General features: G+C 46.7%; 1 protein-coding gene across 1 annotated transcript in view; it reads right to left on the bottom strand.

Moving 5' to 3' along the window:
• Positions 1-17790, bottom strand: part of MDGA1 (MAM domain containing glycosylphosphatidylinositol anchor 1) — a 147376-nt gene that overhangs the window by 14203 nt on the left and 115383 nt on the right. Inside the window, exons 11-14 of the mRNA XM_013943794.2 lie at positions 17105-17282; positions 16008-16031; positions 9297-9449; positions 7870-8004 (exon numbers count right to left, since the gene is read on the bottom strand). Coding sequence (XP_013799248.2) covers positions 7870-8004; positions 9297-9449; positions 16008-16031; positions 17105-17282 — 490 coding nt within the window. The remainder of the gene's footprint in view (positions 1-7869; positions 8005-9296; positions 9450-16007; positions 16032-17104; positions 17283-17790) is intronic.

The raw sequence follows: 17790 nt of genomic DNA, 5'->3' as shown, positions 1-17790 counted from the left end.
GTGAGGTCTGCCTGCTCCTTGTTCACCCTCTGTTTCATGACATGCCCAGGTGCCTCCAGGTAAATGCTCTCTCTTCTCCCAGCTTTGATACTTGACCCTTTCATCTTTGCCACCAGAGACAGCTGGGTAACTTTGTTCAACTCATGTTCTCAGCTCTCAGACTGAGAGCACACACTGCACTCAGCTCTCTCTCGGCTTAGCTGAAACAGAAGTCTGCTTCATAGACACTACCAGGTTTAAGAGAGCACAACCACCAGGCAGGAGGAAGTCTGCCTGCTTCCCTTCTGTGGGCAGTCTTTGCAAAGACTTCAGTCACAGAGGAAGGAGCCTCCTATAGCCTCCAAAATACAAGTGAGGTTTGGGGAGAGGTTTCCTAACAAAAGACCTGCAGAAGCAGATGTATGTATGATGAGGAAGGCTTTGCACATCGCTTTTCAATCCCTATCAACAACCTATTTCCCTGTTGTCACCCAATCTGTGGTCTCTCAGTCCTGGAAGCCAAGCACAGGGCAGCTGCACAACCACAGGGTTTGAAGCAGATGTGCTGTTTTAGTGCAATGCCGAAGTAGGCAAGACAGTAAGAATGAGCAACTGAGATCACATATTCTTCCTATTGAACTGAAGACTGCTCCAAATCTGCTCTCTGGTCTCCTCCTCTGCCTGACACAAAGGAGTCTGTGAGACATCAGTGTTTCAGGCCTGGAAAGCAGAGAGGCCAGTAGCCTTTTGGTTCACTTCAGGAAGGCTGTTAAAGCAGGTTCTGTTCCCAGCTTTGATGCAGGACGGATTATAGTAAGAGATCCCATTCCCATTTCATGGCTGGCTGCACTTTCCCCAGGAAACTTCCAGGTGACATGCTGTGCCAGTGAGACTCCCAGCCTGGATCTGCTAACTCCGGCAGTTCAGATGTTGGGATGCCTGTCAGATCTCTGCAGAGCTCTGTTTGGGACAGGCAGTCACCCCTGGAAGCCACAGTGATGACTAATTCTTGCTGAGCGTTTTTGGATTTTCTGGGAAGCATTTCAATATATGTTACACAGTCACACCTTGGTGAAGTTCAAGAATGGGTTGGGGCTGTTGCATGAGTAGTGCAAAATAGTGATGACCCTTTTTGACCCAGTCAGAGCATCCAGGGGCTTCTCCGGAGATGCACCTGGAACAATCATCAACACTAGTCTCCACTTGTACTTTTACGGTACTGGGCACTCATGAAACAGTTAATGTTCCATGGAGAGAACAGAAGAGTCACCTGGGAGTACTAGGATATGCACTTAGAGCTCCCATTTCCTCTTAAGTGTCTGTTAAGTTTTGCATCTAGCAATTCCAAGGTCTGAATAATTGATGCAACACCTGACATCTCAGGAGGTGATCAGGTTGCAGTATATCGTTACAGCTACTCAACCCTCTACAATACTTCCGCTGCTGTGGGCCAAGTCTGAATAGGAAGACTCTTTGCTAACTGTGCAGAGGAAAGGGGGAATCACAGCAGCTTCCTACAGGACAACTGCCATGGTGACTCACATCAGGTGAGCAGGACCACAGATGATCTTTAGGCATTCAGGGCATCTGTAAATGAATCTGTGTCAACAGTCTGTGTCCACTGACATCCTTCCCAATAAATTCTGCAGCAGGAACATGGCAAAATCATGGCTTGTAAGACGGCAGAAGAGGAATTTTGAAAAAGGCAACTTTTCAGTGGCTATCTGCACTGGGAGCTCAATTCAGAGAGATCCAATTTTAGTGGGGGGGAAGGAAAGGCAGGGATCAGTGCACCTAGATTTAAGGTAATTAACAGAAAGTCTGCATCAATATAAAGACATCATGGAATAAACACAACATACAGCCAACCCACAGATGAATCTCTCTCCCTGTTCTCCATATATTTTTTGCCTTTATATGCCACGCTCTTTGGGTTGGGAACAATTCAGTCCCACGTCTGCAAATTGTGTTAAGCATGCTGTTGCTAACTAAACATCCAGTCAGGGTGTAGACACACACTATCTACTGGGCTCTAGCAAGAGTAACTGAAGGGAGTTCTCTGCCCTGTGTTATCGGGGAAGTTTGATTATATGATCTGTTGGTCCCTTCTGGTCTTAAAAATCTATAGATCTGTGGCTCTAATCCAAAGCCCACTGAAGTCTTTAGAAAAACAATGACTTCAACGGCCGTCAGTTCAGAGCTGCTGTAATCAAACCTACAGAGCCTGAATAACATTGTACAAATATGTAGTTATCTTGACAGGTATTTATACTCCTGCTCGTGATGATGGTATCTGAGTAACTTTCAAAAAAAACCAAACCACAGTCTATCTGAGGGGTCCATATCAATACAGCTTGCTGTGGACGAAACATTCATGAAATATGCATCTATCAATGGACAAATCAGTAAAGCCAAGAACCCATCTGAACAAGTGGGAAAAGAAGGGGTTAACAAAGACCGACTAAATTTTTTCATTACAAATTGTTCACTTAGTTCTAACTGCAACTTGTTTTCAAGAGTCTAGAAGGAAGTGAATCACTCTCATTAGGAAAATCAGCCTTCCCTCAATCAGTCCAGTGATGTAATCTCTAGAGCATAGAACAGTTGCACTGGAGACAATGGCATGGATTTCATAATCTATGTATTTAGACATTAGGAAAACTTTATACCTCTGGCAAAATGCAGCTACCTCCAGGGTAGGGACTGACATCTGTATAACTGCAGGCAGTAGTACAGTGCCATATTCTTAAGCCAACAGAATGCATTTATCCATGAGGTTTGGTGGGAGCGAGGGAGCTAAGATGTTGAATTTTACAAAAAGCACCCCTTCAAGGTTCAGATCATTTTTATATTGACATAGCTGGTATCTATCAATCTGTGTGACCTGACAGCTCTCAGTACTCTCACTTGTTATAAAAAAGAAGCAGCCACACGACATCCCCTGCTAACACTGGCTCCTCCTGCAGTCATCTACCATTACCTCTCAGACACACCTTTGCACCAGTTGCATTATTTGAGTTGAAGAAATAAAGAAGCAATTCAGCTTGTCAGGTCATCCAGATCTGTATTCCCTACTCAGCAGGATGGGGTCAGAGGTGACATCAGTATAAGTGGACCGCTTATGACCTGATTTCCTCCACTGAACAGCTCATAGTTTTCTTGAACTTGGATGCTGTGGCAAGTGGTCTGATCATGGCTTATTGTTTCTAGTGACTCAGACCTAAAATCCCTCTTAATCAATCGCCAGCACTGCCTCTCACAGTAGTTTACAATTTCCTTGGAAGCTACCCATCTTGTTTATACATAGGTCAGACCCTACTTAGCTGGCATGATCAGATAAGGTTCCTGTCAGCACTGAGCTGGAACAACAGCACCTTTAATTCTCCAGGAGTTTCATAGAAGCTAGACTTATACCAGAAAATTAGTCTGTTTCTGACTTCTGGGAGAGGAAGCAGCCAAAGTAAGACTGTGACACTACCAGAGCAGAAAGCAAGCTCAAAGTATAAAACTGTAAGCCAAGAACACGGTCTTCAGCCATTGTGTTCAACCACAACCCAGCTCTTGAGCCCCAGAACCTGCCAGTGTTACTACAGGGAGCAGCTGAACGTTCCCAACTTGGGAGATACCCCAGGACTCGGAGGGCTCTTTTTCTTCTCAGCCCTCTCTGGGGCCATACCTCATTCTGAGCCTGGGTGTAGACTTGCCAAGACAGTGACTAGCTTTATTAAAAATACAACAAAAATAGTTTGGAAAGGGGATACCAGTGAGCTCACTAATCAGAAGGAAACTAAAAGAAAGTCCTGTTTGGATGTATCCTACATCACTGTTTGGATGTAGGTACCCCCATGAGTGAGTAAGCTCTTTTATCCAAGTGTTCTTCCCATGAGCACAGTTAATGGCTCACAAGATAGGGAGCAATTGAGTTAGTGATCACTGAACCATGGAGACCACAATGGCAACACAAAAAGCTAAATTCACTGTGCCTGAAATTTCCTACTCCCTCTAAGCAACCTTCCTCCTGGGGACCGACACTGAAAGCAACTCTTTCCACAGGGTGTGTGTGAGTATCCTGCAATGGGCTAGAGGCTGTTTGGATCATAACCTGACTGCCACTGTGGTAAGAGACATGACAGAGAGATGGCAAGGAATGGTGGTGGGAGCAGTCCATCAGGGACACGTCAGCACGCTGTCCGTTCAAACCATGTCCCTCCCAGGCAGCCTCCAGGAAGCGAGGAAGAGGAGTCTGACAGCTGAAGCAGGGACTCTCAGGATGTTCCCCAGCTGTGACTCTGACTCACCAGGACAACTTGACAAAGATACTTTTTGGATTGGTGATTGGTGACTGCCTGCCATGGCTAAACTTCTCTCCTGAAGGAGAAAGGTGAGAAACAAGCAACTCCTCATTTGATATATCTGTGCCTGCCCTAGGCACCATGGTTCTTGAATGCTTGGTGGAAAGTAGATTTGTCCCCCTTCCTTCACACTGATTTTTGTGTTCAGTTTTGCAGGACCATAGGGCAATGTGAATGCTCACTCCAGAAGGGACTGGAGAAAGGAAAATCAATGACCAAATAATTCCAGAAGAATGGGAATTGCCTCCAGGGAGCTCCCCTTCACCCTGCTCTCTCACCAGCTGAAAGATATTCAACATCACCCTGCTCTGCTAGTCGCTGAATATTTTATACCATGGCTACAAACACTCCATTTGTATTCTGTTTCTCTCTTTCGTCATATCTATTATAAACAAGCAGTGTCTGGGAACTCTCCCAGGGAAGATTTGCCTGGATGGCTATGGATATTTTGTAGTCAAATTGTGAGAGTAAACCAGCTTTCAAGTTCTGTAGAGAGAGGGAAAAAAAGGTAATAAAAGGGTTATTAAAAAAATAAATAAACGTCGGGTTTTTATAAGGCTTCTTTTCACAGTGACAGAGAGTCAGATGGCTCCATGATGGAGATGGAGCTGCTAGGAGAGGCTTGGGCTAAGAGATATCCTATTGCTGGCACCATCTGCCAATAGGAGCTATCTGATATAGTTTTACTATATGCTACAGCTGGGCAGCAAGGCTGGCATCTGGCTTGGTAGGACTAGGCTGACACGAGGTGAGCCAAAAGCTATGACTGTGTCTGCAGGCATCAGGGACAGATGGCTATAATGGCAACCAATACAAACATGGCCCAGGGTTGTAGCCACCCCATCTTTGCTACTGCATCGTCACATATGTGATACAGCTAGGAGGCCAGGGTCTGTCTCCTCATTTGGCAAGAGAGGTCCTAGCATGGAGGCCAGTATCTGAGGGGGACTCTCTCCTCTCCTCCAAATGGGTGCTAAAGGGATGGCAACAAACTGAGAAACTTGCTTTGCCTTCAGCCAAGCTACCAGTTCTCCGTGGGACTCCGATAGGACTTCAGCCACCAAGGACATCAAGCTAGGCACCATCTAAGCAGACTGAAGATTTCTGGCTGGATTCCCCAACCTTCACACAAGCAAAACCAGTCAGAAAGTAAGGAACACACACAAGAAATGCAGACTGATCCATTAGATCTGTCGTTGGAAAGGAGCGTGTCCTAAATGCAGACTGGTTTGTGCAGGTGTAGGGATGAAGACAGCTATGCTGGAGAGCTGCCAAAGGCAGAAATCCTCCAGGATTAATAAGTAGCATAGTGGGAATGGTGAAAAACAGACAATTTTAGAGTTACCAAACCCTAGTTTCTTTTCCTCGAAAGGTCTCAGCTTCACCCTGGTGCCCTAATATATCAAAGAGAAGCCAGAACAATTAGAGGTTATCATGACTGGCCCAGTAAGAAACTCCAGAGAAGAGAGCAAATACAAGGGATTGAATTTCAATTTGTGTGGATATATTATGGGTTCATAGACCAAGCCACATCTTTAACAGACCAAGAGAAAAGAATTTTTTCTCATTTGTTTTTCTCTCATTCTCTGATTCTGTCTCATCAGTCTAATTTATAAATAATTTATTTGTTCTCAGCTGAGCAACACCTGCCCTGGGAAATCATCACACAACATAACATTAAACAATCTATCCACTTCACACAAATTTAACAGCCCCTCTGTGTAACAAGAGGGGAAACAGGGAGCAGGCAGGGGACCACAAATCAACAGGGAGAAATCAACAGATATGAAAGGTGCTTGAAGCTGGGGAATAGAAAATGGCACTTAGTGGCTTTCCTAGGTCTTTGGAGTCACTGTATCTTTTGCGCTGGGCAATTTGTGGGTGGAACAAATGAATAAGAGTTAAAATGCTAAGAACCAAATGTCAGAAATCAATTTATTCCTGAGCACCAAGTCTCTGAACAAACCACCACATGAGCTATCAAACAAAACTCTCTTCCCATAGTGAGCAAAAGCAAAGAGGGGCTTTTTACTTTCCCAGTGAAGTGTGCTTGGGAATAGGACACACAGTTGTATGTCTAAAGGAAACAGAGCAAGTGGAGGCTTCCTCCCCCTCATCTTCTTTCCTTGCCAGTCTCCCACATCTTCTTTCCTCCATTGGTCTGTGCCACCCTTCATCGCAATGACAAAAAATGAAATCCCTTTCAGAGATGTCAGGAGAAGACATGCAGGAATTAGGCAGCAGAGCACGCTGACTAGAGTGGAAAACTGCAAAGAACAAGGTAATACGCCAGGCAGCATCAAAGGCTGGACTCTGTTAGCTAAGCAAGTCCAACAGGCTCAGGAAAACCTGGTGTGAACCGGGACTGATAAGGATCTTCCCAAACAACCTGCCACCACCAGCATGAAGACACTACAGAGCAGCCCATCTACAGGGGAAATGCAGGTGCACAGAAACACTGCTGACCTAGCTGGACTTCAAATGTAGAAGGCAAATGTGAGTCTTCAGTGCAAGGACAGAGATGGAGACCTGCTCAGAGAACCACAGTCCAACCCTTTCCTCCCTGCATCCACATGGTCAGGGTTTCAGCCTGGCCCTCACTAAGACAGGAAGATCCTAGATTTTGGAGCTTAACCTCTCTGCTTGGCCGCACACGTGCACAAGGATGTGATGACTAGTGTCCAGAGCCTGGTCCGTCCCAATGACATCAACGGTGCCAAGGTAGAGAGCTGTTAATTAACCCTCTTTACTGAATGGCAGACATATCTCTGCCTGGGCCCTGATTTTTCAGTCAGGCTGCAGTCCAGCAGGTGATTAATAACCCAGCGTGCTTTGAGAAGAGTGCATCTATTATTCAAATTAATGAAATTATAATCAAGAGGTGACGAATTAGCAACTGCTCCTTGACTGGCTATGGAAACTCATTAGTGTGCCAAGCACTTTTGTGGTGCTCACTGCACGTGTAGGCTTGCTGCTAGAGACGAGTCAGGCAGAACAGACAGCCCCCTCAGCAGGGCTTTGCCCTCGTCCATGCACCCCGCCCACCCCAAAACGGTTGCAGTCACCACAGCACGCTCTGGTCCCACAAACCCCCTCTGCCTCTATGTCCTCTCTGATGGATGTCCCTTTCAGCTTAGGCTCCACTGCCAAGATCAAGGTGCCTACAGCCATGAGTGAGGGAAATACGGGCAAACACATGTACAATGCTCTTTTTGTTGAGGGTGGGAAGCCTTATGTTAGTGGAGGTGCAAGCCAGAGGGGAAGGGGTTGGTGATTGACTGCAAGATACAGGCCTGAGAACAGGTTGTTACAGCGCACAATCCTGACACTGCTGGCATGGGTGTATGGGGACAAGTGTTTGAGGACAACAGCCCGCCCTGGTGCTGTGAGCACTGCAGTCAGACTCCCACCCACCTGAATCACAGGCAGTGGTCATGGCTGGCAGAGGTGAGGCTGGAGGTCTTCCCCTACAGCCATCACTACAGTGGGATTACCCACCTCTGCAGCCAGCACTGCCCCTTCCCCAGAGGGTACTCACCAATGTGCTTCCCATACATGTGGTAGTAGAAGGAGACACAGTAATACTTGGCAGTAATGTTGTAGAGGGGGCTGATCAGCCGGGCTTTGTCACCTGTCACCCGGGGCCGAGATGCCTCGATGAACATGTAATAACCTACAGAACAACAGGGAGTGGTGGAGAAAGGCAGTACACATGCAGTCTCCCTCCTTGTAATCGATGGGATGACAGAGGCTGGGAAACAACACCTCCTCTAAGAGATGTGGCCTTGTTCTTCTCATCTGTTCTGCACCAGAGCATGATCCCATCCAGAAACACTCACAGAATCTCCTTAGGTGCCTCACCTGCCTCTGAAGTATTTAGGAGAGAGCAGGAGAGATGGCCATCAGCAGATTCAGTGTGAGCACATGCAGCAGACAAGTCCCTGAACATGAGTGCACACATCCATCTGGGTGCAAAATGAACCTTTCTCCTGCAGCACGAGGAGCCCCAGAGCTGATTGCTCTGTGCAAGAAGGGAACCAGAATGTGAAAGGAACTAGAAAGAAGACAGTGAAACCAATCCGGCCTAATTCATCTGCCTCAAGCAGAGGGAGGGAGAATCCAGTATATCTGGCCTAAACAATATTGTTATCTAAAGAAAACAACACCAAAGGAGTTGTTAACAACCCAGGGAGGAACAGATTAGCTATTTAATTTGTTGGCATTGTTTACAATGCTTGATCAGGCTGGTGTACTGAACACTAATAGGAAAAGCCATTTCCTTAGCTGGCCATTGGATGTTTCCCATCTGTTCTGATGCACCTGCATACAAATTTACTTTCCTTTTTGGAGAAAAAGAAAAGTAATACCTAGCTAAGACTGAAGTATGTACTCCATGTACAGCCAGTGTGAGCAATAGTCAGCACCCAGCCTTGAGGAAGCCAGGAGTGAAGTCCCTTCTAGTCAGGGGTGGGTCACTCTCACTGTCACCCCACGTGGTAGTTCCCACCTGCTCTCTCATGTTGCACCTTGGTACTGAAGAGATTTGGCTGTCCCACTGAGACCTTCTTTGAGCAAACAGCTACCTAAACCAGCAAGGCCATTTCTAGGTACTAGAGATGTTTTCCTACTTGCTTATCCTTTTGTGACTTCAAAACAAGCATCAAATGGAATAAGGGCTTTAGGCAGCAGGCAATTAGCTGGTAACTAATGCTCCTACTATTCCCTTAAACAAAGTCATGGGCGTTTTAATTGTGTGTTTAATGCCAATTAGTAACATGCACATTAACTGCTTGCTCCCTGCATCCCTTGTGGAGGAGAAGCATGCCTACAGATCAGCACTCCCCCAGCTCCAGAGCTGCAGGACTCCTGTCAAGGCTCTGGAAAGACAAGGAGTGACTTGCATCTCACCTCCACAAATACACACCAAGCCCGGCTGAGCCAGAAGAAACCCAGAAGTCTGCCTACCCTCTGGCGTACCGCTGATGTCCGTGGGGGGACCCGTATTGACAGTGCGCTTGGGGTTCTGGGTCAGGGCATTCTGGCGGGTCCAGTCAAAGTTGTCCATCTTGTCTTGCATGAAGCCACATATCTTCTCATCCTCAAAGCGGCAGGTGTTATCTGCAGGGCAGGAAAAGAGGCTGGTTAGCTGATGCTTTTCAGACCTGCTCCCCAAGACGGCCTTGTTGCTTGTGGAGGGCACACAAGGGGGACAAGGCAGAGACTGCACACAGCACTGCTACATCACCACTGGGGTTGTGTGTCAAACCAGGGACCAACGGGCATCCCCTGACCTCAGGAAGACGCTGAAAGGGAATATATCCATCTAGAATGATTATGGAAGGGTTAATCGGGTAGATGGATGTGATGGCTTACCTAAATGGATGCTACTGGGACCAAACAGAAAGACAGATTCTACTGGAAGGTCTAAGGGAGCAGGAGTCTAAGGGAGCATTTACCTGCCTAGGGGAGGATAAAATGAAAAAGAGGAGCATTGAAGATAAACAGGCCATGAGAGACACTAAACCAGAACAACTTTATGGTGGAATCATTTACCCAGGAGAGGAAAGTAAAAAAAAAAAAAAAAAAAAAAAATCGGCAGATGACCCCCTGCTTTGGGCTGGATATTAAACTAAGTTATGGCACACATGAAAAAATAAGCTGCAGAGAAGAGGTCAAGTCAGAGCTAGAAATGCGTTGTTTAGCTACAGTACATCCATTTTATTCCAGCTAAAAGGCACATTTGCTATTGCCACTTATGCTGGTTCCCCAATCAAAATAAGTTATGTTGGCAAAGGATTTTTATGTAGAATCAACCACATGCACAATATGGCTTTTATTGCTACCCCGAGGTCATGAGATAATCAGACCCTACAGCAATATTCTTAGACAGGTAAAAAGTCTTGTGCATATACATGACCCAACATGGGCTCTCAGAGAACAGACCTGATTGGACTTGACCAGATTCAAGATGGTTCCTTCACCATTCACTTTTGTGGTAAAGGGCCAGTTCCTCAGCCACAACACCAAAGGCCAAGATGCAACTTTGCACTGCTGTCACAGTGAGGGAGGGACAGAGGTAATAGGTAGAAGAGCAAGAGAAAACGGACCCAAGGCAGGCCATGAAAAGTGCTTAGTGTTCTGAGAAGATCCTGGGTGGGAATTCAGAATTGATCAGCACTCCTCAGTTTAGGGAATGGGCTGTGAGTGATAGCTCAAACCTCACAAGTGGTGCAGATACAGTAAACATAGATCCCTTTACCTTCTGCCTTTGTAGTAATAGAGTAATAGGGTGTGCTACAAAACCAGAAGATAATGTGCCTAAAATCCATGAAAGAACATATACAGAAAGGTAAACCAGCCTCTTGCTTAGGGCTTGGTATGTATTAGAAACCTTGTCCATGGCATTTTGCTGCATGACTCAACTGTCTGCGGTTTACTCCCCACAGCTGTTCCTGCCATCAGGCCCAGAAGAAGAGAAGCCTGAATGCCTCCCTGAGCTCCTGCACTTCTGTATCCTCAGTGGTGGTTTGCTCTGGCACTTGAGCAAGAGGCCTCAGGCTCGCTGTCCAAGCCTGGGTGACTCCAGCAGCATGTACGAGGCAGACAGTGGTCAGAAACCTATGGGTTGGGTGTCAAGGATGGGATGGACAAGAGAAGCTTTCTGCAAGGACAAGGCAGGGCCAAGAGCTTGAGACATGGTACATTGTGATGGTAGGACCTCCTGATGCCCACTGCGCACACCAAGAACTGCCATCTGGCACCAGAGGGGAGAGACTGCCCATGAAATGAACAGCATCTTAACTCTGAGATGCTCTACCTCCCTGCTCCTACTGAGTAGCCTTCTCTATCCCTTTCCAGTTGGGAGAGAAAACTACTGTCTGCCACACTGCTGTCAAAAGCAGACCCTCATGGTAGAGAACTGGGTGCTCTACACTGCTGCTCCCCCTGCTTGCCTGGCTCTCCCCAGCATCCTGCCAAAGCAGTGAGAAAGGAGGCAATCTCACCCAGTGAGCAAAGGCCTTCACTGACACTGGTTGTGCACTGTGCTGCAAGCAAGGGGCTTGGTCCATGATCCGAGCAGCTTGTTTTTCTGTAAGCTCAGTGGGAAACAGCGGCTTCTGTGAGCTGAGCACAGCCAGAGGGAGCTTGGCTGGGCTGGCCACTTAGCTGCTGATTAACCCCGGCTAAGTGCTTGCCATTCAATCCGCTCATTTCTAATTAGCATCCTAATCCAAATTAGCCACTGCTCTGTAGTGCAGAGCACAGGGGGATATGGCATCTGGAGCTGAAGGAGGAGGGGGAAGTGGGGAGTGGACAGGGCAGACGCCTGCAGGATCTGAGGCAGAGCAACCGGAAGGACTGGGGGCTCCTTTCCTCCCCAGCACAAGGAGATGAAAAGAGAAAGAAGTGAGAAAGCAACTTTTAAGGGTCCTTTCCTGGCCCTCGTGACTGAGATGAGGGAGTGCATGGCTGGTATCGGACACCCACTGGTCCTGAGGGGAGGGGCTGGAGGCCACAAACTTTCTGATATTGTTGGGCTGATCTAACACCATAGGCTTGTTGCCATTGGACCAAAGACAAACATTTGCCTGGCTCCAGGTCGCAGGATGTTGGTTGCAGTTAGAAGAGTGTTTCCTCTGCCATGCCACGTTTGTAAGAAGTCCCACACGCCCACAGGATGAGGCTGCTTAGAGAGCAGGACTGGAGAGCTCAGAAGACTACAGGAAAGAGGCTGCTTGTACTGCTGCACACAGGCCACTTGCCACGTGACAAGACATAGGGTGCTGTGTGTGTGAAACACAGACCTACAGCTCTTTTAATGTCAAAACAGAGCCCTAACTCCATTCTGCCCTCTCACTCAGACACAGTCACTTCTAGAAGGCAGCGCTTCTAGTGCAGAGCATAAAATGGAGAAGGAGCCAGCGCTCCTTGATACCACACACGATTAGGCTTTGCATGCAACACCATTTGCTGTGCAGGACTTTATTACTACAGTGCATTGCCTCTGCTTAGCTTGGGATCTCAAGGCACTTTGCAACATCTAATGAACAAGGCTTTTTAGCCTCTCTATGAGGTAGCACTGCCTCTTTATCTCCTGCATTACACACAGGGAAACAGATGTGCAGAAGTATGGAGAGACATGTTTAAGGTCACAGCAGGCAGTGCCAAAGCTGGAAACAGAACCCAGCTGTTCTGACTCCTGGTCCTTTAGTTCAAAACAAACTACAGGAAGGAGGAAGCTCTGACTTTTCTCCAAGCTGGAAGTGGAGGCGACCAGAATAACTAGGATATGTTCGGTACAGTTTGAGACACAGCCAGACCGTCACCTCTGGATGGTTGTAAGTGAGGCTCACTGGGAGAAACCTGGCACATCCACTGGAAATAAAACTTTTTAATGACCTGCTGTGTCTCAGAGGTCACAGCAGCAATCTAACTGTTGATCTCTGCTGTGTGAAGCAAACCTTCTTTCAGACTTGCACCATCTGCCAGGGATCCTGGCTCAGCATGGCGGAGCAAAGGAACTTTCCTGTTTAAAAATTAAATAACGGGTTTAAATATTGAACACAGAGGTTGTTCTCTAGATTGTTAGAGGTGAGGTGGAACTGGCAGGAGAGCTGGTTGCTCAAAGGCTAGAGTAAGTTTGCCTTCACCAAACAGATTTCCTTGGCAGGCTTTCCAGTGGCGGCGGCTCAAAGCGTGGAACTGTTTGCTCCTGGTTACAGACACCTCCCTGCATTCCCACGGGAGAGACCCTCTGCCATGGCTATTAGCATTTCTTGTTGCTTCACCTCCTCGAGAAACATAATGGAGGTTTTCATTTCATGTCCTTAGGGGGAAGCTATCCCTGGCCCTGAAATTCTGGCTGCCAGATGAATGCACACAAAAAATAATAATACAATTCTAGCTGCAGACTATGGGTGAATAGCAGATGGAAGTGCACTGAATAAAACTGCCTTCGTCATTTAGCTGTGGTCTGATGGCTGAAACACTAGCTTGGAGCACAAGAGACCATGCTCCAAGCCTCAGCTCTGTTACAGACCCACTGTGTAACCCATGGTCAGTCCTGTTCTCTCTGGGACTCAGTTTCCCCATCTATAAGATGAAGACAATGCAAACAAGATTATGACCTCCAAGCGCTTTGGGATTTAAGAAGCAGCATCTGACAGCATTTCCCATGGTAGGTTTCTAAAACATTTATGATCAGTAAAGGAAGAAAGCTTCACAATACCATAGTTGGTGGGGTCATATTATCCCCATATTGTAAAGGGGAAATTAAAGCAGACACCTTAATTTCCCTATCTACAATATGGGGATAATATGATGCAGACAACATGATTTGCCACCACAATACAAGGAATTGGTGGCAGTCACCTGTTTTAACCTCTGCTTTACACACACTTGCAAGGAATGGACACAGATTTGAGGAATCCAACTCTAAACACTGGGTTCACATCTCTTTCACTCATAGTCCTACTGGGGCAACAAGTTCAGATTCTGCTGGACTATGAGGCATTATCAGAGACAGGACACAGAAGCACTACACAGTGAACCATGAGACAGGTTAACCTATAACAACTAGCATCTGGTACTGATCACCGCCCACTGTATTTGTCCATGATCTCAAAATGTTTTAACATTACACACAGCAAGATTGCAGAAATATGAGAAAAAATACTCCTGCTCTGGAAGGGCAAGACATGCTAGCCACGAAAACAACAGCAATTACATATGTTTTTTTGTGCTTCCATCACCGAGGTTGGAAGGCTACATCCACCAGAACCAGGGAAACCAAATCACCCACTGCCAGTGAGCTGGAACAGCTTGTGGGGCAGCACTGCAGGATTTGGGTTAGAAGGTGAAGGCTATATCCAAATGAAATTGCAGGGGGAGGTAAGGGGGCAGAATAGATTCCCCAGCACTGGAATTTATGACACCAAAATGATCACAGTTATTCTAAGAGATTTTTAAGAGAAGTTATTTTCCTAGAACCAGACTGATTTTTAAGATTTACTGTCAGTCTTATTGCTAACTTCTAAGTGTTTGAAAATTTCAATGTCTTTTGCTCCCTCCTTTTGCTCCCTATCTTTAGTTTGCTTTTGCCTTATAACCTCAGCACCTGGCTCTGTAACCATGCCACATGCACGCCTGCCCCAATGTCATTAACATCTTATTAGTCTAGGAGAGAAAATGCATGAAGAAATAATTGTATTAAGTGACTCTCAGAGTTTGTAAATTAATCACCATTGTGCATGCCCTTGGATCTGGCTGCCAGAGGCATTAATCATCTAATCTTTGCCTTTCACTCGAGAGCTCTCGATGCTTGCTCCCAGAATTTGCCTGGGCAGCCTAGCGTAAGGATGCCTTTGTAATTCTGTCTCAACCCTTTCCCCTGGGGGCAGGGGTAATGCAGTAAGCAGGGGAATAAGAGGTAAGAGCAGGGATTTCCATGCTGCTGTGTTGAGAGGCTGGGTACTGAGCTGTGGCCCAGAGACAGAGCTGAGAGTCTTAAGGCTCATATTTCACTGGTCAGTGAGTCTGAAAGGAAGTGGCATCTCTCTAAAGCAAGTATGGTGGCTGCAACTTTAAGGCAGTCAATCTCAAGGTTGGGATATCAAACTCCCCTCACAGTGTGAACCTATAAGAGTGAGTGTCTCATGGCCACCTTATTAAGATAACCCCATACCCTGATTCCTGGCTGCTATTGCCCAACCCTGGCTTCTCCTTCCCACCGCTATCCTGCAGCAATTTAGCACTTGACTATTTGTCTAAAAGACAGAATGCCATTTCAGCTTCTTTTAATTTGACTCAGCAGCTGGAAACAGGGAGAAAGAATCAGCTATCTGGAACCAGCCTGCTCTCTGTGGACCACTAGCAAGCTGTCTGCCCATCTCTGCCCAAGAGCTTTGTCTGGGCTCATATCCAACAACTGAAGCAAAGGGACTTTGTTTCATCCCCTGGAGATCATTCCACCAATACTTACAACACACTAGCAATCTTCTTTTATGCTCTATGGGCACCATCATGTTCTTGTTAAAGACCATCATTCTGAAACATTGTGTATTCTGCTCTCAAAATCAATGGGAACTCTGGGTGCTCAGAAAAGATGGCCTTGCATCAAAATGTCATGCTGCCTTGGCAGGAATTACTAGAAGGTAAATGAGCAAGCAAAGAATGATGACACTGGGGGAAAGAAGAGAGGAACTGGGCTGAGGGAGTTTACAAGAGAAACCAGATCTGAGCTGGAAACTCCATACCAGCCTGCAGAAATATCAAGCAGTATCCTTCCTGGTGAGAACAGGATGGAGGCTATGCATTCCTAAAACACAGATGTTTTTGGGATCATTTAATAATCTGATTTCTGGGTGCAGACTGCTAACGTTAGGAGAAGGGTGGGTTCAAGGTCACAACCTATCCACTCACAGAGATATCAGGTGTAAAGTGGGAGGCATTTCTCAGGTGTATTTTTCCTGGTGATAGCTCAAGGAACAACAAATAGCATTATTTAATGGGAACATTACCAGTGCATGCAATTGCGTCCTCTCTTGGGGAAAAAGATTTGGCAAGGTCAGCTCTGCATTCCAGCTCTGTTGGCATGTCTGATCTGGCAGTTCTGCTGGAGCACTTTACTAACATGCATTACAGGCAAAAAATAAATGCAAAGGCCTTGAGGCTTACCTGTTGGGTTGGGATAGTTGATTGCTAGAAAAGGGAAGAGAAAAACAACAAGTCAGAACAGCTACTACTCCTTCAAATCACAGTCAAAGTCTGAAAATAAAACAACACATCAAGAAAGGTCACGGATGCACAAATCTCCTAGCAGCATCCCTGCAAAACAGCTGCGCACAAAGGCTCAATGTCTGTCTTGGTGATGGAACAAGATGATGACTCTGATCAAAAAGAGACAGATCTTAAAAAGAAAACCCCACATGAGGGGTGATGCCTGAACTGCACAGGGAGACCCTCCTGGCATCCCAAGCAGTTTCTTTCTGGAATATCCATTGGGAACTACTGCTTGGTATCTATAAAGGAAATAAAAGTGGTTTGAGACACTGTGGACATTTGAGGCAACAAGTATCCCTGGGGACACTGGGACACAGTGTCACTCCACAGGACAAGAGGGCTGTGTGAAATGCAAACATAGCGGGAGAGGTCTGTCTGCTAAAATAAGGGTCTAAATGCCTGAGTGAAGTAAGGAAATCATAAGGTTGTGGGAACAGGGAGAGTTAAGAGCTGTTGGAATGCTGGGAGAGGAAGCACATTCAATGTATTTCAATGGGACAATCTGGGATCAAGGGTATTAGACAGAGCTACAGGTATATGAGTAACTAATTAGGAAAGGAACTGTGCATTCAGCTCTGGAAAGAGTTGAAACCCCCTGAAATCCTCTTCCTTTTGTGGGCATGTGGCTAATATGCAGTGCCCATTAGCTGTGCCCTGACAAGCCAAGGTGTCATGGGAGACCTCAGCATCACCTGACTGGGGATTTGGGGGTTTGTGTACCTGGAGAGCAGACAACATGAGTCAGAGCTGCTGAGTGAAGCATGAGTTGGAGACTGACCCTCAGAGGTCATTGTCTAGGGCTCTGCATTGATGGCAACAGCCAAAATTTGGCCAAAGGTGATAGCACCACACCATCAAAATACTGGAGAACAGAGGGATCCACCCAAGGGTTACAGGAGACAACCTCTACACACACCCGTGTGCCTAGGCCTGACCCACAACAGGAGGCTCGAGCCTGCTATCACAGCCAGGACCGAGGAGGAGACACCTACGTTCCATGTACCGGATGATGCGAGCAGCCATATCTCCAGCCCCAAAGCTGGTGATGGGCGTCAAGCGAACTTCATAGCTCTGAGGAACTTTCAGGTTGGGCAAGATGTGCTCCAACAACAGGCCTTTCTCCATTTTCTGCACAGGAATGAAGGTTTGGATGGTGCTCCTCTGAGCCAGCTGCAAGGAGAAAGAACCCACAGCGTTAAGGGAATCCTCAGACTAGCAACCTGAGAGGTCCTACCCACTATCTAGCATCCTGTTCCTCTCTTTCCTGTACAGCCAAGTAAGTTTGGTTTTTCAGTAAGAGCCTTGTGTAGAATTGGCTTAAAAACACCTCTGCTTCAGAACAGAGATCTGAACTTTCACTGAAGGAAGGCCTTCAGGTCCTTCTGACTGGGGTGAGAACCTAAAACATGGGACCTGGAGCAACTCTATGTCTGGACCAAAGCTTTCAGGAGGGGAGGAATGAACCCAGTTCACCTCCATCAGTGCATCAGAGCCCTGTGCACACAGAGCATGGCATTTTGCCAAGATATCACTGAATTCACCACCACTGCTGCAGAATTCATTTGCTTGTTATACTAGGCCCTATGACATTTCATTTGGTACCTCACTGCCATAAGATACACCCTTGACTCCTAGCCCCCAATGCCTATATTTCTCTGCAGAGCAAAGCAAGGGTCTA

The sequence above is a fragment of the Apteryx mantelli genome, chromosome 3, assembly GCF_036417845.1.
Source record: "Apteryx mantelli isolate bAptMan1 chromosome 3, bAptMan1.hap1, whole genome shotgun sequence".
Classification (NCBI taxonomy): domain Eukaryota; kingdom Metazoa; phylum Chordata; class Aves; order Apterygiformes; family Apterygidae; genus Apteryx; species Apteryx mantelli.
Note: the sequence above shows the minus strand (reverse complement) of the source record. Positions and strands in the feature narration are given on the sequence as shown.